The sequence below is a fragment of the Zootoca vivipara genome, chromosome 5 (genome assembly GCF_965207765.1).
Source record: "Zootoca vivipara chromosome 5, rZooViv2.hap1.1, whole genome shotgun sequence".
Classification (NCBI taxonomy): domain Eukaryota; kingdom Metazoa; phylum Chordata; class Lepidosauria; order Squamata; family Lacertidae; genus Zootoca; species Zootoca vivipara.
The window spans coordinates 17,265,858-17,286,595 of NC_142588.1; the positions used below are offsets into that span (position 1 = coordinate 17,265,858).

The following is a 20,738-nucleotide window of genomic DNA, read 5'->3' on the forward strand; positions in this document are numbered from 1 at the left end:
ACCCAAGTCCTATTTGGAGGAGAGCCATTAAAATTAATGAATTTAAGTTAGTCGTGATCATTAATTCAATGAGTCTATTCTGAGTTACCCACTGCCTTGCAGGACATCATCGGGAGAAAAGGCTACACAAATCTGAAAGGAGTGCCTAAGGCAGTTTGATGACGCCTTGTACACCTCCTTCTGGCAACTGCCGCCAAGTTGTTGCCAAACGTATTGCTCTGCTTTCCTTTGGACCACATTAGTGAGGCCGAGGGGTGTGTGTCTTGTCATCTGGGCAGCCCAGGACCTCCATACATGCTGCCCATGCTTGTGCCCCGGAGAATTCACTTAGGTGCTACTAATGCAGCAAAAACAATGGGAGGCAGTAGTTAGAGCATGGGTAGGCAAACTAAGGCCCGGGGGCTGGATCCGGCCCAATCACCTTCTAAATCCGGCCTGCGGACGGTCTGGGAATCAGCGTGTTTTTACTTGAGTAGAATGGCCTTTTTATTTAAAATGCATCTCTGGGTTATTTGTGGGGCATAGGAATTCGTTCACTCCCCCCCAAAAAATATATAGTCGGGCTTCCCACAAGGTCTGGGGGACAGTGGACTGGCCCCATGCTGAAAAACTTTGCTGACCCCTGAGTTAGAGCTCCCAGTCTCTGGAGCCACAGGCAGGCGCTGTGATTCTCCAGTGGTTTGACTCCCAGAGGCGAACTCTGTGGTGTCTTGAGACAGAGGGATGCTAACAGCAAGTATTCTGAGTAGACAACTGTGGAACCAGGTTTTCTCCCCACCCCATATGTATTACAGCTACCTTAGTTTCTTGATGTCACACTGGTAGTTTCTTGATGTCACTATGATGCTTCCCTATCAATGGCAGCCATTTGTGGGTGAGTTGTGTGTACAGTATGTTACAGAGGTGGCAGAGTTCGTGGTGACCTGTTAGGCATAGTATGTCCTACTGCTCAAATAAATAAAATAAAATAAAAAAAACTCTGTATGTGTAATTTGCATTTGCTGAGTTACCAGCTGATACCTAGACTCCAAATTCCTTTGTTGGTTATCTCGTGTATATATATATATATATGAAAGTAATTAAGCAATCAAGGACCTCTGATCTTTGTGACCTCTGATCCTTATGCACTGAAGTGCCTACAGGTTCGCTGATAAACAGGTTTGCTTAAGAAAATGGCAACAAATGCAAAGGCTGTCTTTTTGCTTTTCTTAGGAATGAGCTTTGTGCAAAACAGCAATTCAGGTAAGAGAACATGTTTTTCAAATAGGTAGCTTACATTTTTTTGACTGTTTGGTTTTATGGATTGTAATTGGTTCTGTTTACAATGGGCAAACACATTGCAATCCAAACATTCCTGCCTGTGTTGCAAATATATGTTAACATGTATTAAAATCATAATAGCATGATTGCTAGATAATTCACCTGCTGTTCAGTTCTGTAGGTCAGGGAGGATATCCCTTAAGAGAGAGTTTTGCATGGAGTATCTTAGCAAGTTTTGTTTTGTTTTTTGCAAATGAATCTGTTAAGGCAGGGAATTGGCCCTCGTTATTAATGGATTATTTATTTAAACAATATTTCGGACATTCAATATACACCCCCCCCCCCGCCCGGTACATGTTTAGCTCTTTAATAATGTAAACAAAGCTGGCGAGGGGAGGGCTTATATATAGAGAAAATTGAAGTAAAAGCCTGCACTTCAGCAGAGATGATGTCAAATTTTGTACACAACACTAGATGTGTGTGCAAATGTCCAAGAGCATAAGGAGATGCTATACAATAGTGCATTGTCAAATGCAAAGCTCTTTTTGTGTTTTTCTGCTAGTTGACAGACAGCTGCAATACTGTGGCAGAAAGCAATATTTTGCTGGTGGTTTCTAGCATGGCATGTGTTGCTCAGAAAACATTTTCCTTGTGTGCAATTAGATAATGAGCTGAAGCTTGACCAGGCCCTGCTCTCTGTCAACAATTACCTTCCTGGACAAATTGCTGCTTTCTATGTCTCAGAAGCCTGCTACAAAGTAAGTAAAAAAAAAAAAGGACATAGCTGAGAAAATAAGAGCTGTGCCATCTGTAATAATGTGTGGGGAATCAGCTGAGTTTAGGGAGGGTGAGGGTTGGTGGTATTGCACAATTTGATAGCTGTTTGATCACAGAGTATCTGGTGTTTCTGTGAAGCACTACAAATAACCACAGGCTTGTAGCCCACAATCAGGCTAGTTATTTCAAATCAATGTGGGATTTCTCAACTCCTCACCAGATAAAGACCTTCCTGGATTCAGTTAATTAATGGCTCATTAGCATACCATTTTTCATCCTTTTGTTAAGCAAAACACATACAGGGTGATAAGCTAACATTTAGTCATTTAGCCAATGTCTCAGGAGGATGGGAAAAGTGAGAAAGGGGCAGGACTTGTTCATTCCAAGGCCTCTCCATTACAATAAATAATCTTTTTTATTTAAAAAACAACAGATTCCCAGTAGGCAGTTAGTTCTTCTAGCTCCAGAACTTACCCAGCGTCCCCCAAAGTCATCACACTTCTGCTACGCATTAAGGACAAATGGATATATTTTCCTCCCTCCTCTTTCCATTTCTAATGCGGATTAACTGAACCTGGCAATCTTTTTGTCTGCCTCTTTGAAGGCATCCATTCAGGAGTTTGAATAGACACTACTAGAAACTGGATTTGCATGTGTTGACCTTTACACAGTCTGAGACGAGGCCAGTATCAGGCTTGTACTAAACTCATGCAAGATTTATTGTGATGGAAAATCTCATGTCATTTTAAGGTTATGCAATGATCTACAGAGATAAACCATAGTATAAGATCAGATTCACACACGCCTGCTCGCAAATTGCCTTGAAACTTGAATAAACATATATAAAAGGCAATTCATAAATTAATAAAAATGATAGTAGCAGGGCTTATTTTTCAGCTGGCACATCTCAGGTGGGCTCCATTGCCATTATAAGAGAACAAGGGAGTTCCTGCACCTTTTCCCCATAGAAAAATAGCACTGGATTGTAGTACATAATAAAAATGGAGAGGAAATTAGTCTACTGGAAGGAGGAGGATTTTAGGGTTAGCAGGATGCGTATTATAAGATTAAAAAGACACAAACACCTCCCTGCTTTAGGCAGGAAGACCTGAGGAAAGAGGAGGGAGACCACATTTTTCTCTTTCTCACCCAGAACTGGTTGCAATAAAGTTATCCAGTTTAGGCCTGGCTGGCATCCCTGAAATTAAGCCCTTCAGTATATATATATTCTCTCTCTCTCTCTCTCTCTCTCTCTCTCTCTCTCTCTCTCTCTCTCTCTCTCTCTCTCTCTCTGTGTGTGTGCGTGTGTGTGTGTGTGTTTGTTTCAGGAATGTTGGGAAAGACAAATGTGTCTATCTTATTGTGCCAAGCTAGCTGGAGCCCTGAACACCTGTTAAGGCCTGCGGATACACTGCAACAGTTGGCCTTCTTGTTTTGATAATAAAATAGAGTTCCTCAGATCCACTCTGTTCTAGATAGTTTGCTGGCATTCAGATTAATATCCCACCAGCACAGCCTGCTTCCTCTCAGCTAGATTACTTTCCCCATCGGGGTCTTAAATCATAAAAGACACGTCTCTTTATTCCCTTGTTTCTTTAGTGTCTGCCACAGCCTCTCCTCACGGTTTCACCAGCTTCCATGGGAGCGCCTTCAAACACAAGCGTGGCGGTTAGTTCCCGCTTTGCTCTCACAGTCACAATGTTTGCAGAAGCAGATGCGGTTGCCCATGTTTGCAGGTAAATCGCGCACAGATGCATTTCGGGGGGACGGTTCTGAGAGAAAATGGCGGGAACTAAAGGCCGTATCACACACTCAGGGGAATCATGAGGAGAAACCTTTCCTGTACTGTGTAATTCCAGTGTTACTCAAAATGATACTTTATGGCAAAAACCTTACACCCAGAATGAGAGCATATTGGGGACAAGCTATTTATGGGCTTCTGTGAGTCTCCCTGAGAGGATTACCATACTTTCCCTAGGGTTTTTTACTTGAAAAACTGTGGGTGGTTTTACAGACAGATAGCGAATGGTGGGGATTTCTTAAATTTGAGTCCCTAAAATAGGAGGTGTCTTATACATGGGGTGTGTGTGTTATACACATAAAAGTACAGTATACATATTCTCTGCTGCTGAGTATACAGAGAAGGGTGTTTTACTTGTTCCTGTGGCAGGCCAGAGGTCTCGGAGAACTTTTGGAATTTGCTTATCCGAAGTGGCCTGGATTCTGGAAATCAAATTCTGCCGGGGGTGCAACTTGGAAACTGGGTGTTTAGTGGCTCCTTTCAGATTCTTGTAGTTTCTCTCAGTTGCAGGCCTCTTTTTATGTCTGTGACTTTGAGATAAGCAGTTGGTTGCCTTTTTGGATTGCAAAAGTCTCTCACACACCGCCAACTCCCCATGGCCTATTGTTCCCCATTCTAGGATAATGTGGTATTCAGCCAGGTAAGGTGAGAAGAGGCCCACCCATTTGTCTTTATGGCAACACGAGGTCAACAGTTCTTAACTGGCCAGATAAGGCTATTACCCTACAAATAAACTGGCTGATTGATTTAGGGGGCATCTTCTGCTAGATTCTAAATTCCAATGGATGTAGAATCACAGGCCTGGAAGGAACTCATCCAAACAGACCCCCAACAACAAAAAAAATCTTTAACCTTTATTTTCCTATTTGCAACCTCTAACCCTGCCTTAACACTTATACAACTAACACCACACCTGACATGCTAGTGTTTTAATTAATATATCAGAGAGAGGGGGGGGGAATCTGCTTATACACAATATAGACAAACAGAGATACAAAGGCTAAAACATTTGCAAGGCTCAGTGCCAAAGTTCAAAAACAAGTGTGTTGATGTTTTGGAGTTCACTCTCTGCTCAAGAGAGTGAATTGAGGCTTCATGGTTTAAAACCTTGCTCATCAAGAAGGTAATTTTGAAATGGTCTCTAGAAGCATTAGCTTTTTCTTGCCAGGGATCTCACATGAATTTAAGAGCAACGTATCATCTCCAAAATCAATGGTAAAATGCCCAAGGAACAATTTTAAAGCAAAAGTCCTCTCAGAACTGATCACATTAACGTATACTGTACTGTATAAGACTACTGTATATCCCCCCCCCCCAATTTTTTTTAAAGTTTATAATTGAGGGTTGTCTTATACACGGAATGTTGCAATTAATTTTTTCTTAATTTTGGGCTCAAAAAATAGGGGCTGTCTTATACATGGGGGTGCCTTATATATGGAAAAATACGGTATATCTTTTCATAGTAATCAGTCGGGCCAAATTCTGATTGAGAAATGAAAGGCAACTAGGGTAGAGTGTCCTACAGTATAATACTTTTGCAGTAACAAATAATAAATTGGTTAGCCTTTTAAAAGTGCTACAAGACTAACATAACTATCTCTCTGGAAGATTTTGCAGCATCAAGGACTTGGTACTCCTTAGAGCAGGCATCCCCAAACTGCGGCCCTCCAGATGTTTTGGCCTACAACTCCCATGATCCCTAGCTAACAGTACCAGTGGTCAGGGATGATGGGAACTGTAGTCCAAAACATCTGGAGGGCCGAAGTTTGGGGATGCCTGCCTTAAAAAGGTAAAGGGACCCCTGACCATTAGGTCCAGTCGTGACCGACTCTGGGGTTGCGCACTCATCTCGCATTATTGGCCGAGGGAGCCAGCGTACAGCGTCCAGGTCATGTGGCCAGCATGACAAAGCCGCTTCTGGCAAACCAGAGCAGCACATGGAAACGCCGTTTACCTTCCCGCTGTAGCGGTTCCTATTTATCTACTTGCATTTTGACGTGCTTTCGAACTTCTAGGTTGGCAGGAGCTGGGACCAAGCAACGGGAGCTCGCCCCGTCACAGGGATTCGAACCGCCGACCTTCTGATCAGCAAGCCCTAGGCTCAGTGGTTTAACCACAGCGCCACCTGTAGTCCAAAACATCTGGAGGGCCAAAGTTTGGGGATGCCTGCCTTAGAGCTAAGCAAAAGCTGTGAACAGGGATTGACAGGATTTTGTTGTAGCCTCCTTCCCCAACTCCTCCTTTCACTGGGCCTACTGTGAATGGAACCAATTTTGGCTACAATCTGAAGAATAAATTCTGAGGCTAAAGCCATAGGATTTGGGATTCAGTCCGGCTTCCCTTTTCTGCTTGAATATGGCATAGTCCCAATAACTATCATGGTCTTCTATAATCAGTACTATAATCAGCAGTATCAGTGGGTTAGTTCAGTGTCAAAGGACAGGAAGAAAAATTGAAGCTGACCCTAGTGTGAAAAATGAAGATTGATATTGGTACCATGACCTCTGCCATTGCATAATAGGACTTTTATCCCTCCACCTTCTTCCTTTCCCCCCGTTGCTTGAATGAACTGGGATGATTTACTGATGCTGTCTTAAAATGGGACAGTAGTACCGAGGGAGAAGCTGAATCTCCCCCACCCTCATCTGAAAACCACTGCCCTCCCCGTACCCTTTGGCTCTTCTTTGGCTGCACTTCAGTGCTGCGAGTGTAGCGACTGGCAGATGGTTCCTAATTTAAAATGTGCTGCCTGACATCAGCTCCGAATTTGCGCCGCTGTCAGAATTTTTATGTTCCCTCAAGTTTGTCCTTTCATGTACCTGACTTCCTCCTTGATAAGCAAGACAATGCATTTCCTGTCCTTTCTGCTATTCTCATATTTTAGTGAATTATATTAATTTCGATCTATTTGTCTTTGTCTTTTCTCTCTCTTTGCTGCACACCATTCTATTTTCACTAATCTGCAAGGTAGATTTGAATCTCCTCTCTCTTTATACATGCATTTAAATGTGTGTGGTGTTTTTTTAAAGCCAACAGAAATTTACTTGGGGTACATCTGGTGGAGCTCTTTGATGCTTGAAGTTAAGCCTGCAAAAATAGTTTAAGAAAATATACATTTGTTTGTCCTGTTTCCACAGTATTACCTATGTTTCTGGTTTTTCAGGAGAAATGTGTGAGAAGTAAAAGAGCCAGCAGATGCGGCTTCCGGGTTCAGCGCCAGCGTCGATCGGCGGGGTTTCGTCTCGTCTCCGAGACGGCCCGTCTCTGCTAGGAGTGGGGAGGGCAGCGAGAGCAACGCTGCGCCCCTTAGAACCTCGGGAAGGGCGTCCCGAGGGCAATTTGCTCGGCACAGACCCAATCCGGACTCCCCAACTCTTCGGTTAGCTCTAATAAGAGCTCCGGAGCGAGGAGGGTAGAAGTCGCGGGGGCCATTTTGAGCGGCAACGTTATTCTAGCAGGGAGAAGCTTCAAGCCGAAGGCGGAGAGCGCTGGATTCTTCCGAAAATAAAACGATTGGAAAAGACTGTAAGTAACCTCATGATTTGGATTATAAAACAATTTGGTCTGGGAGAGAGGGGAGAAAAGAGGAAGCCACCCCCCCCCCACGGCAACAAAGAGACAGTAAATAGAAACCCGAAGCCATAAACAGAAGATTTGTAATTCAAAAGGATCCCTCAAAGGCATCAAAGAGAATATCCCCTTTGATGCAGGGTGAAAAGGGGAGAGAGACTGTGGTTTATGACTGCCCTGCAGCAATGAGGTAAAGCCTAAGAAAAACCTTTCTTTCCCTCGGGAGCCGGCAATCCAGTGAGTTGATCAGGATTTATAAGTCAATTTTTACTTCACTTTGTATTTCTGGACTTTGTGGAATTTCTTTTTTGGCTTAAGTGCTTGTGAAATGTGAGTTCGAACTTTATTGTTAACAAGACTTGAAGAATGCAGCCAGCTTGTTAAAATGGAGTCGAGAAAATAAACTGTGATTATATTCCACCCCACGTGATAAGTTTTGACCTTGGCAGGACTGAAATATGTCAACAAAAAAGTGTTCCCCTGAGTTCCAGCGGTCTGTTTTGACCTTAATGTGGGAAACAAGAATAGAGTTATGTCAAGAGGAGACACGACGACAGGAGTTACAGCAGAAATTTCAGGAGGTGATGGCGGAATATGATTTTCTAGGAGATGAAGCTTTTGACACTGAAAAAGAGCAATGTGAGAATGACAATGATGGGGAAGGAAAAGATGAAGATGAGGACTGTGATGATTCAACACAAAATGAAACACACCATGAAAAAAATGACGACTCTACTCTACAAAAAGTTGGATGGAGTGCCCTGCCTTTGAGGGGGGCACGATTGGTATTATTGGAACTCCAGAACGCCCACAGGGAAGAAGGAAAAAATATGCAGAGAAGAGAAGAAATTCAGGGGTCCTGTATGGTGACCTGGATGGCAAGAGACTGTAAACAGGGGGTGGGGTGAAGGGAAAGTGATGTTGTGATTATAAGGATGGATTAACAGGTTTATAACTGGTCTGCTGATTTTGGAATTTGCTGGATTGGGGGGGGTGGAGCCGGTAATCGGGGATGTAAGGTTAAATTGAGAATAGTTATAGTTTTAAAAGTGAATGGATTTTGGAAAATGTGAAAATATGGAGGCTTATAGAGGGAGAAAAAAAAAAATTAGGCACGGGAAGAGAAAATGGGAGTTTGAATTTTCAGTGATTTGAATATTAGATGAAAATGTTAACAATTGATTTATAAGTTGTATAAGATACAAAGGTGTATTTTTATAAAGTAAGAAACTGTTGCAGATGATAAAAAAGGGATGAAAACCGGGGAAGGGGGGAGGGGAAGCCCATAAAATATGGTTTTTCAACTATGAATGCAAGAAAAATTTTTCTGTTTTGTATTGTTTTTTTCTTTTTCTTTTTTTTCTTCGCCCTTTCTTTTTTCCCTTTTTTTCTTATTTCTATTTTTCTCTTTTTTTGGTATAACAATAGATGGTTGGATGGATGTCCTCCTGCGTACTGCCCTGGTTTGCTGGAGCTCCCTGGTGGCAGGGGGGGGCTTTGGGGTCAGGGGAGGGGGAGGAGGACAGAAATCCAAGCATAAAATGGACCATTTCTGACTGTTCACAAACATGGGATACTTCTGTGGCAGGGGAGGACCCATGTGGGTGGGTAGGAAGGAGGTGGAAAAGGGGTTTAAGTATGTACCGTTTTTTTTGTTTTTTTGTATTTTGTAAAATTAATAAAAAGTATGTTAAAAAAAAAAAAAAAAATAAAAGAGCCAGCAGATGCATCACTGAAATGTCATTGGTTTAAAAATATTTTGAATTGTATATACGTATATGTTTTAAGGCTACAATTTGTCCTTTGGGAATACAAGTTCAGTAAGGTGTGTTACAGTGGGCCTTCATCAAATTGTATTTCCCAGATATTATCTGGGATATCAACTGTTGAGGCCTACACCTCACAAAAGATACTGTAAAGCTGGAAAAGGTGCAGAAGGGGGCAAACAAAATAATCAAGGTGCTGGAATCATAGAATAGAATCATAGAGTTGGAAGAGACCACAAGGGCCATCCAGTCCAACCCCCTGCCAAGCAGGAAACACCATCAAAGCATTCTTGACATATGGCTGTCAAGCCTCTGCTTAAAAACCTCCAAAGAAGGAGACTCCACCACACTCCTTGGTAGCAAATTCCACTGCCGAACAGCTCTTACTGTCAGGAAGTTCTTCCTAATGTTTAGGTGGAATCTTCTTTCTTGAAGCTTGAATCCATTGCTGTGTGTCTGCTTCTCTGGAGCAGCAGAAAAAAATCTTTCTCCCTCCTCCATATGACATCCTTTCATATATTTGAACATGGCTTTCATATCACCCCTTAACCTTCTCTTCTCCAGGCTAAACATACCCAGCTCCCTAAGCCCTTCCTCATAAGGCATCGTTTCCAGGCCTTTGACCATTTTGGTTGCCCTCTTCTGGACACGTTCCAGCTTGTCAGTATCCTTCTTGAACTGTGGTGCCCAGAACTGGACACAGTACTCCAGGTGAGGTCTGACCAGAGCAGAATACAGTGGTACTATTACTTCCCCAGATCTAGATGCTATACTCCTATTGATGCAGCCCAGAATTGCATTGGCTTTTTTAGCTGCTGCATCACACTGCTGACTCATGTCAAGTCTGTGGTCTACCAAGACTCCTAGGTCCTTTTCACATGTACTGCTCTCAAGCCAGGTGTCACCCATCCTGTATTTGTGCCTTTCATTTTTTTTGCCCAAGTGAGTACCTTACATTTCTCCTTGTTAAAATTCATCTTGTTTGCTTTGGCCCAGTTGTCTAATCTGTTAAGGTCAGCAACTCTCATTTATGGAAATGTTTCAAGATTTAGTCCTTTTTAGTTTAGGAAAAAGGCTATCCATCCATGGCCTCTAGCCATCATGGCTATGTTCAACCTCCACCATTAAAGGCAGTGTATGCCTTTGAATAACAGTTGCTTCCCATTTATTCTTTCTGAGTTGTTCTTATGCATTTTTTGTTTAGTTGGAGAGCATTATATGGAGAACAAGGCCAGTACTTGCTAACTGTCAAGCCCATCAAGAATACAACTGAAGTCTCTTGTACGTTAAGTGTGGAGAAAGATCCTGAGAATGGTTACATCCGTAAGTATCCAAAACATTGTTAAATTACTGTACACAGGGAAGGGACTGACGTGTTACAAATACGTACCGATAAGAGTTTAAATTGATGTGTATTTCAGTGAAAAGTTCATCTGGGCCTATTGAGCTTCCAAGAGTTTGTTTTATTCATGTGCTGTAATAATTCATGTCCTGTGTTTCATTATGAGTCTAAGGCAGCTAACAATTTCAAATGAATTATCAAAGGGTAGATGTCTGTTCCACGATCTTGGCATGCTGACCTTGGGTTGCATTGGAATTTATAGAACGTTTTGTTGGTGCTTAACTGCAGATTGTGAACCAAGCCCTCTGCATTGCAGGTTGACCAGCTGTAGCTGAGATCACTTTTCGGGACATCAAACACAATAACCTAACAGCACAGGGCATGAGTCCACACCTCTCTTGTGCTTTGCTGATTGTCAGCCAAGTATGGCTCACAAGTGAGGTGCCATTGCCTTTGCTACGGTTGGCCCTTGTTAGCATCTCTTGGGTGCTGTCCGTCAAACTAGATTTACTGAAGAGGAACATAATGTCAGTGTTGGATGTTGCCTTGACTTTGCCACCCCTTGTTCGTTCTTCATCTGGCACTCTCTCTCATCATCAGAGAGTTCTTGTAATGCAAGGCAAGCTACACTAAAGCACTACAAGGCAATCCGTTTCCAGCGTCTTGTCACTGAAAGATGCAGTTGTCATTTTCCTGCTGCAGCAAAATCTTTCTTTCCAAACCCGTAATTTTGGAAGTGATTGCAGAAAGTTACCAATGTTCCTATCATTCACAGGATTAGAAACAGAAGAACTAAAACCAGGTGATTCTCTCTTCCCCCTCCAAAAAATTGAGGAAGTAAGATAATGTATCTTTCCTAAGAGATTTGGGAGTAACAAACCAGTCTTGAGAATGCTTCAGTTATGTGTCCAGGTAGTGACTCATCACTGCTTGAAAAACCTCTCTAAATTCTGTTAAGCCAAAATACAGTATGGTGACTTGTGATTGGAAGCAGCATACGGGAAAATTTGCAAAACCATTTACATACTAATGCAAAGCTCAGCTTAGTTGATTTGATTGCATAAAAAGAGAACTTAAGTCCTTAAGGGCAAGGTTATACATGGAGAAAACTTTCATGGAGCCATTCTGATGCGCCTAAAGTCAAGAGTTATTGGTAGCGGAATAACTACAGGGATGGTGGATTGAATGCATCCTTGTTGACAGGAGGAGCAACTAATAATGATGCTGTTTCTTAAAATATGTAATCCCTTATGCTTTTAATTAGGGTCACAACATAGACTGCAATCCTAACCCCACTTACCTGGAAATAAGTCCCAGTGAATTCAGTAGAATTTCCTTCTTTTTAAATAATATATTTTATTGATTTTCAAAAAAACATGGAAAAGTACAAACAGGAAAAAATAAAAGGAACATGCAGAGAATACCGGTAATACCCCCAAAGTAGTCCCCCCATGCCCCGCTTTCCTGGAACAACATAGATTATAAAAAGATAAGGAGTTGCCAAAATGTTTTCACTCCAGAATACTGTTCACAAAATAAAATTGGCCAGATACAGTATTAGAATTTACTGCTGAGTAGACATGGTTTAGGATTGCAGCCTAAATCCTTAGTGTATTTATTCAAGTATAATGTGGCATCAAATCTAATGTGCACCTCAGTTTTCAGAACCTTCAAACCAGAAAAAGAATTTGCTGGCAAATGTAAATGTGCCTTCGAATTTAATGTGCACCTTAATTTTTGCAATGTGCTTTGGCCAAAAAAGGTGAGCATTAAATTTGAGTAAATGCTGTATATGATGATTTTAAAATGGGGCTGTACTACTATATTGTACAACTGTATTGCATGTTACAAGAAATCCAACAACAATATCCAGTCCTTTCACAGATCTACAATTCATGGGATATCTTAGTGGGCAGGGGGACAGATAATCCATGGCAGATTAAACTGGCTTTAAACTTGTATGCAATGGAAATATGGGTGTGTTAAAAACTTCCCACACATGATACTAAATTGCCAATTTGCACCTGTGAAAACTGAGAACAGGAACTAAGTAAAGGCCAATTGAGGGGCAATATATCTGTATTGCTATGGCCATTTTAAATAGAAGGAGGAGGTTTCTAATTAAAGGCCCAATACCCCTGGGCTGGCTGGCAATAGTGATTTAAGTGAGGGGAAATTACTACACTTGAGGTCTGAAAAAAGGAGAATGGCATAGGGTTATGGTCAGTGCTTTTTTTCTAGAACAATAGGTTCTGGTACTCACATGAAGTTGTTACATTAAGTGCCACACTTATTAACAACAACAAAAAAGAGGTACCAGTAGTATGTGCCTTGAGTACCCCCTGAAAAAAGCACAGGTTACAATTGCTTAGCAATGACAATGTCTGAATTTACTGTAAAAGTGTCCTGCTTTTTTCGCTTTTCTCTTCATTTTCCTGAACTGTCAGTCAGCATTATTTGCCCACTGATCATGTTAAATTCTCATTCCGCTGCTGTTGTTGTTTTGTTCTTCCCTTAGGATTCCCCCTCCCCATTGTTTTGCTATATAAGGTCCAGTACCCTTTGAGAATTTAGTTCACTGTTAACTGAATTTTATATTTTTTTATATCATGTGTCAGGAACCTTTGGTCCTCCAGATGTTGCCATCAGCCCCAGCAATCATGGGAGTTTTTGTTTAGCAACATCTGAAGGGCCAAAGGTTCCCCACACATGATTTATATTATTTAGACCTGTGTTTTCCAAACTTGGGTCTCCAGCTGTTTTTGGACTGACTACAACTCTCACCATCCCTAGCTACCTGGACCAGTGGTCAGGGATGATGGGAATTGTAGTCCAAAAAGAGCCGGAGACCCACGTTTTGGAGTCCTTGATTTAGACAGTCACAAGGACACCCCCCCCCCACTTATTTTAATTCAGTAAGTAAATATAGAGTTTTGTGCCTATTCATCTATTAACTCCCCTGGACATATTACAAAAAAATTAAACAGCAATGTGTTGTTTTGAACATTTGGGTACTGATAAGGTAACTTCCTGAAAAATGTATGGGTACAATAACTTCCTTTCTTCCTTTATAAAGAACATTCCCATTGATAGCGATTTAAAAAACGAACTTCCAAATTAGTCCTCAATTTCCTTCAAGTTTACTTCTTGCTACCTATGCCTCCCAGTAGAGGGAGCCACACACCTCCAAAAACAACATGCAGCTCTGGGAAAAGTCTGTCTTCAGCTGTTGTCCTTTGGGTGCTCCTCACTGTTAAAAGCAGAACTGGGGGAGTTAAAATGGCACTCTTCCTAGCACGCTGATACAATTTGGGTGAAGAATAGGAGAGAGAATGAATTATGGTGTAAAAGAGTAATAATTTATATAATGCTTCGGAATGTTTAAAAGCAGGGGTTTCAGGCTTGTCAGATTTGCTATAACCTAAAGATCTACCAACTTCAGGTGCAAAAGACTTACAGGCAGAATAAATGAAGTACCCTTGAGCATATTCTGAGTCTAGGATTCCACCCCCCTGCTTGGACCAGTACTGAACATACCATATTTCCCCCTGTATAACACACACCTGAGTATTTTGGGGGACTCAGATTTAAAAAAATGGGATGAGATGGCCCAGAGTTGTTAAGCTTTTTTTGGGGGAGGATTTCCAAAAGTTGTTCAACTTTTTTTGGGGGGGGGGCAGAAATTCACTAATCAGAATGACAGACGCTGACAACCGCTCACGTCGCAGAAGCCAACAAGTGCCTGTCCACTCACCAACAGCAGGCAGCATTCGCGCAGCTACAACCAATCACCAGTCCCTCCCAGACACTATCCGTGTATAAGACACCCCCTGTTCTTTTTACATTATTTTATAGTAAAAAAAAACCCCTCATCTTATACATGGAAAAGTGTGGTCGTTTATTAGTCCTTTAACACACAAGTCCATTGCTGGTTGGCTTTCTTGATTTTAACAGCCTTGTTTAGGTCAAAAGAAAGCTGTTTTGAATTGTTTAAACTACTGGGATTCAGAAACCCTTGCTGATTTCCTGCAAATCACGAGAGATCTTTCAGTGGATTCCAATCAACCTGGAACTAGCCCCACCCATTATATTTTTATTCCATCTTTCCTCCTCGGAGTTCAAGGTGATTCTATTAAATAGTCCTCACTTGCTGGACTCATAAAATAGGTATCTTTCAAAGGAGGAAAGCTGGTTTATATTTGATATAGAATTTTTGCATTGTGATTGGTTCAAGGCAACGGCAGATGTATTGTCTCCTTTGTGGAGATGTAAACTTATCACAGAGACATGAAAAACATTTCCATTCTGGCAGCTGTAACAGGCAGGAGGTCTCGGGCCATTTTCTTTGTGAACAAGATTATGTGTCATAAAGCTGTCAGGAGCCGGTTCTAATTTGACAGTTTGTTGGCTCTGGAGGCTGCAAGACAATGCACATTGGAGATGGGGATATCTTACAGATGCCACAATATCTTTGCGGATGGCACTGATAAAAGGCGGGTGAATTTTATGGGCAAGTGAAATTGCCCTTGCAAAGAAATAAAGCTGATTTCTGTGCTTTGACGATAGTATGTCACCCAACACATTGTGGGGCTACAAAGCTGCCTCAGGGTTCAGAGAAGTCTTAATTTCATGTTGGAATCAAGCTATAGATTGTCAGTTCATCAATTCTTTCTGAAAACATGCAGTCCAGAATTTCAGATGAAAACATGGTTTGGCTGTTGTGTAACACCCAGGTTCTCTCACCAAGAAATGTGGCTTGAACCGTCTTCTCTGCCTGTTCTGCAATGGTCAGTCCTGAGCTGGTTTCTGAGAGCCAAACTAGCCATGACAAGGGAGATTTGTCACTCAAAAGCAGCTACACCTCCAGTTTCTAGTTTTTATTGAGGTTACAGCACTGGTTGATGGATTCTAATTCCTCCCCCCACCCCCTGCCCAATATTTTTCTAACTGTAAATCTCCTTCTATCAGAACTGGTATTAACTACCGGGGCAAAAAGATGCGAGGAGAGGACAAAGAAAGGATTCCATATTGTAGCAGTCTTTTTACCTCCATGATAAAAAGCAACTTCAGGGAGGAATTGTGGAAATGGTGGAAGTGAAAGGTTTATGAAATATACTCAGAGTCGAGAGTGAATTTCATGCTCTTTAATCAGCTTGTAGTAGCAATAGAGGAAGAAGAGAAGAATGGCTCTTTCCCCAAAAACGTCTGCTTATATACATTATTTACACAATGGGCCTTGAATGATTGGCTACTTCAGGGCTGCACCTGTGAGCCAATCAGGTTGCGGATTGACTTCTGCCAGCAGCCTGATTGGCTGCTCCTGCAGGCCAATCAGGTTGCTGATTCACTTCCACCTGGAGCTGGATTGGGTGACTCCTGCGGACCAATCAGACTGCTGCATTCTGGATCCTATTGTTCTAGGATTCTGCTCAGTATATAACAGTGCCATAGCCTCAATCCAAATCTCTCTCTCTTTGTGTGTAGATACAGTACTTCTGGTGGAAGAAGTCATAAGATCTGCCCAAGATATCTTATGTTGTGTGTTGTTCAGCCCTGTGGGCTTAATATACTGTCCATAGCGCCAGAGAAATTTTAATTTCACAATTTGATGCAATTTGATTTATTTCTGACTCTGTCCCATGGGCTCAAAGTAGATTATAGCAGTTTTCTTTCCTAAATGTAAATTGTTCTGTGTGAAAGGGCCTTACAATCTAAGTAAATCAAGTTGTTGGGGGATAAAAGAGGCCATTTTTTTTTAAAAAAAGAACATTGTAAGCTTAAAATCACATGCTGTAATTTGGCAGCATTTCATATACTGATACGCAGTTATGAGAAAATAGAATAGAAAAAGAAAATAGTACACATTTCTTGTTAATGTGCATGTCTTTTGTCAAGATGCATATCCCCTTCAGATTTTAAATTACAGACTCTGGGACTGAAATCTGAAGAATGTCAAGTGTAAAAACTCTTACTAGTGTTTTTTTTTGGTTTTAATTAGAAAACCAGCTTCTGTCCTAAAGACAATAGAAAGACAAAATTTTGTGTAGAATACTTTACTTTAATTTACTTTAGTTGACTGATTGGCGAGCCAACATTTTAATCAGTAGGGTTAAAAGTTAGCAGCATGCTCGTTTTGAAGTTATTTTGGTTCTGCTCTGTTACTGTAATAGGGAGTGATAAAAGTATTAAAGAGGGTGGTCTAATAGTGAGTGGCAGCTTTTGTTTATTACATTGTGTTGGGCATTTTGCCAATGCAAGAACCAATTTAATGAATCCATTTATTGGTTAAAATCCATTAAATTGGTGATCAATGACATATTTGACATTCTATTTAAGATTTATTTAGACGATTATTCATAGTATCATGCTTCACTCTGTTCTGGCTGAGTTGCCTTCTTCCTTTATTTGTAATCTCAGATGAGTACAGAATAAGAGGGCTAGTCAGAGCAGCCTTTTCCTGCAGAGGGCAGGCTGACCATATGAGTCTCCAGGCAGTTGCTAACCTAGAAAAGGCAACATGTACATGCGAACTCTCTTAATTTGGCTCAGAACCACTTGGGTTAGGCTTCAGGTCCCATGTAAAATAGAGCTGGGGAGCCTGTGGCCCTCCAGAGGTGGAAGGACTACACCTCCCATCATCCCTGACCATTAGCTGGGCTGATGGGAGATGGAATTCAAAAACATCTGGAGTGCCACAGGTTGCCCACCCCTGATGTGTACAGTATAAACAGAGAACAGCTGAGAAGTGGGCCCTTGGCTGGTCTTGCAGTCCTGGCAGGTGCCCAGCCTGCCACCCCCTGGAACTGGTCCTGATGTTAGGAGCCAACATGTCCAGGTTTTATCTGAAGGTGGAGCTGCTTGCCTGCTTGGGGGGTTCTCCCAATAGTAAAACCACATAACTCTTAGGCTGAGGGAAATTAGTGCAGGGACAAGGTGTCTTGTCCCTGCACTAAGGGTAGCTGCCAGGGTAGCTGCCAGTGGTTGGCATCAGCCTACTCATGTTTTGCCTCCTAAATGATTACATACGCTCCAACATTTCTCTGATGACGACGACGACAACAACAATTATAATGTAATTATTTATTCCATGTCCATCTTACTGTGTTGCCCCTGCCACTCAAGGCAGCTGCCAACATATATAAAAACATAATGAAACATTAAACATTGAAAGACTTCCCTATACAGGACTGCCTTCAGATGCCTTGTAAAGGTTGTATAATTACTTATCTCCTTGTCTTGGGGGGTCCCATAACTCCTTACCCCTCAACATTTCTCCAATGAAAATAGGGACATCCTAAGGAGAAGCAGGACGTTCTGGGATCAAATCAGAAACTGGGACGGCTAATGTAAATCTGGGACTGTCCCGGGAAAATAGGGACATTTGGAGGGTTTGCAATAAACTTAAGGTTTATTTTTTTCAATGAATCTGGGACACTTTTCAGCAGGGGTCCCCAGACTTACCGCGCAGTGGGCCGGTGCCCGCCGCGCCGACCGTGCGGCGGGCCGAAGGGCAGGGGAGTGCGCGCGCAGCGGGCCGGAGGGCGGGGGAGTGCGCGCCCGTGCGCATGCGCACACGCACACGGGCGGGGGAAAAATCGCCGAAAATCGCTTGTGCGCATGCGTATGGGCCTCCCCCGACCCGGAAGTGCATCGGAAATGACCTCTTCTGGGTCGGGAGAGGCCCATACGCATGCGCACAAGCGATTTTCGGCGATTTTTTGCCGATTTTTCTGATCGCCGCCGCGCCGCGCGCCGTAAGAGCGGGCGGCGGCAGCGGGCGGCGGGGGTCGTCGCGGGCCGGATTGGGAAGCCGATTGGGCCGCATCCGGCCCGGGGGCCGTAGTTTGGGGACCCTGCTTTTCAGCTTCAAAGAATTTTGTACAGGGACTGATGTGTAAATCCGGGGACTGTCCCCGGGAAATGGGGACTTCTGGTAACCTTCGATTAATTCCAATGTTATTTGTGCAACGATCAGGCCAATCTGTTCCTCAAGTCAGGAGACTGCCAGGATTATAGCCACTGCTCTCTTTCCCTGCAACAATACAGACAGACACTGTGCTCTGAGCTGCACAGAAGTATTAAAGGCACCTAGCTAAGAAAGCAGGATACACATTTTCTCTCCATATAAATCCTTTTAAACTATGAATTCTGATGCCATAGTAGAGACCTCTTTGACCCAGTGCCCTGCTTATCACACCTACTGGTTAGCCAAACCCTCCTCCCTTTATAAGAACACTTTAACCCTTATCCATGTAGGTTAACTTAGGCGTCTGCAAGGCGGGGGGAATGTCCATTTATTTAATTATACTTGGCCCATGTGAGGCAACTGGGGTAAGGTGAGTTCATGGCCTTGCTTTGCAGAGGAGTTCATTTTGTTCTCACAACAAGTTTATACTATTAAGCTGGCACATCCGGTCAATATCTAATTTAGCGCAGCAGGCAAAGCTCGCTGACAAGCCTGATGACAAATGTAGTCCTTGCAGGCAAGTAGCAAAAAGAGACAAAAGGCAACAGGGCTGCCAAAGGATTAACTGCTTAAAACCCCATTTGTTTTTTCTTGAATATTTGTTCAGCTGGTTGACTTGAAAGATAAGCCAACTTTAAGGTCATACTTCAATAAAAAATGTCTAGTAACCACCTGTTACCAACAGTGTGGCATAGGTAATGCCATCTCGGACAGAGTAAAATTCAGAGAAGGGAGCATTTGAAACTAAGCAAAAGTCCATACCAGCCATTGATTTCACTGCTTAACTGACTCTCCATAAGAATCAAACAACAACAAGCTGGGAATTCCCCACCCAAATTTAACGTTGAAGGGACCAGTTGTAGCATTTTGAGCAATTGCAGGAGGTCTTTCATCTGCAAAGCCAGGCTTACACTGCACACCAGCAAATCAAAAGCCAGCTTAGGCACATAACAGTTCCAGTATATTTGTCTTGCTCTCTTCTCTTTCTTTGCCTTACAAAAATATGATAAATATTTTTTAAAAAACAGTTGTAGAACTGCTCCAGGACATACGTGTGTGTGTGTGTGTGTGTGTGTGTGTGTGTGTGTGTGTGTGTGTGTTTTGGGCAGACAGAAAAACCTTCTTCTGTACTTGTGAGGGGAGTGAATGAGAAGTGCTGAACAATATGTTTCTAGAATTCAAACTAGGTTCTGGAACCAAGTTGTGGCTCAAGTTAAGCCTTGTACTACACCCTATCCCCATGTGTATCCATATGTGTTTGTCTTTGGGATATTCTCTTTTCACTACCATGCCAACCCTGGGCACCCTCAATGTATTTTTTATTTGCTACATAGCTCATGCCCCTTTTCAGTAGATGTCATTGCTTTATGTCTGCTATTTAAAAGGACCAATAATGCAGGTGCTGATACATGAATGTGCTATGTCATTCATGCTATTGCAGGGGGGGTTGACTAGATGACCCTTGGGTGCCTCCCAGCTCTACAATTCTGTGATTTTGTGCTGGATTAGAGCAGGTGCTTCTGGAAACTTGCAGGAAGGGCCTATGGGTGATGCTTTTCCCCTGTGGTTTTTATCCCTACAACCTGTTGTTTAGAAATACAGTGCATCTCTCTATGGAAATCCGATTCTTAGCTTTCATGATTAATGAATAAATGCATGCTTAATCCCCCAGCAAAAATAGATGAATAGCCTCTCTTGCTGAGTCCAAAAGTGGCTTTCTTTTTTCATTGGCAGCCTAGCTAGATGAGTGCCAGATCATAAGCAGGACATGAAGGTCATAAGCAGGACATGTAGTAGTTGGACCCAGAGAACAGAGGCAACTGTTTAGGAAGGTCTCCAGCTTTGACAGTGCACTTGGGGGGGGGGCTCTCTCCTCTCTTAGTGGGCTTATCAAATGGTGATGGTGGGTGTTATGTACTGATCAGTGGGCATAAATGCTCTGAGCAATGGTAGGCAGCCTGGTCTAGCCACCATCTAATTTCCCCACAGTGCTCCAGAATGAACTGCATTGCACCAAGTTGGAAACAATAATTTGTAACAGCAGACTTTAGGATAAGGTTAAGCAGGATAGGCTGCCTTCTTTCTGCACCAGACAATGACCATTTGAATCTTTTACAATAAGTGTGTAATGTAACATATTTTTCAGCTTAGGAACTCAAAAGGGCTTTACGCTTTGGAATGAGGGAGAAGGTTAGGGATGACCTTCATTACAGACCTTCTAAGTGTCCCTATTTTCCAGGGACAGTCCCAGATTTA

General features: G+C 42.4%; 1 protein-coding gene across 3 annotated transcripts in view; it reads left to right on the top strand.

The window, feature by feature from the left end:
• Positions 1–975: 975 nt before the first annotated feature.
• LOC118096362 (heparan-alpha-glucosaminide N-acetyltransferase-like) overlaps positions 976–20,738 on the top strand; it is a 171,909-nt gene continuing 152,146 nt past the window's right edge. Inside the window, exons 1-4 of one of the 3 annotated variants that reach the window (XM_035138109.3) lie at positions 976–1,242; positions 1,924–2,018; positions 3,637–3,773; positions 10,379–10,497. In XM_035138109.3, the coding sequence (XP_034994000.2) occupies positions 1,173–1,242; positions 1,924–2,018; positions 3,637–3,773; positions 10,379–10,497 (421 nt within the window). In that variant the 5' untranslated portion in view covers positions 976–1,172. The remainder of the gene's footprint in view (positions 1,243–1,923; positions 2,019–3,636; positions 3,774–10,378; positions 10,498–20,738) is intronic. The other 2 variants (XM_035138106.3, XM_035138110.3) reach the window with 2 other exon arrangements.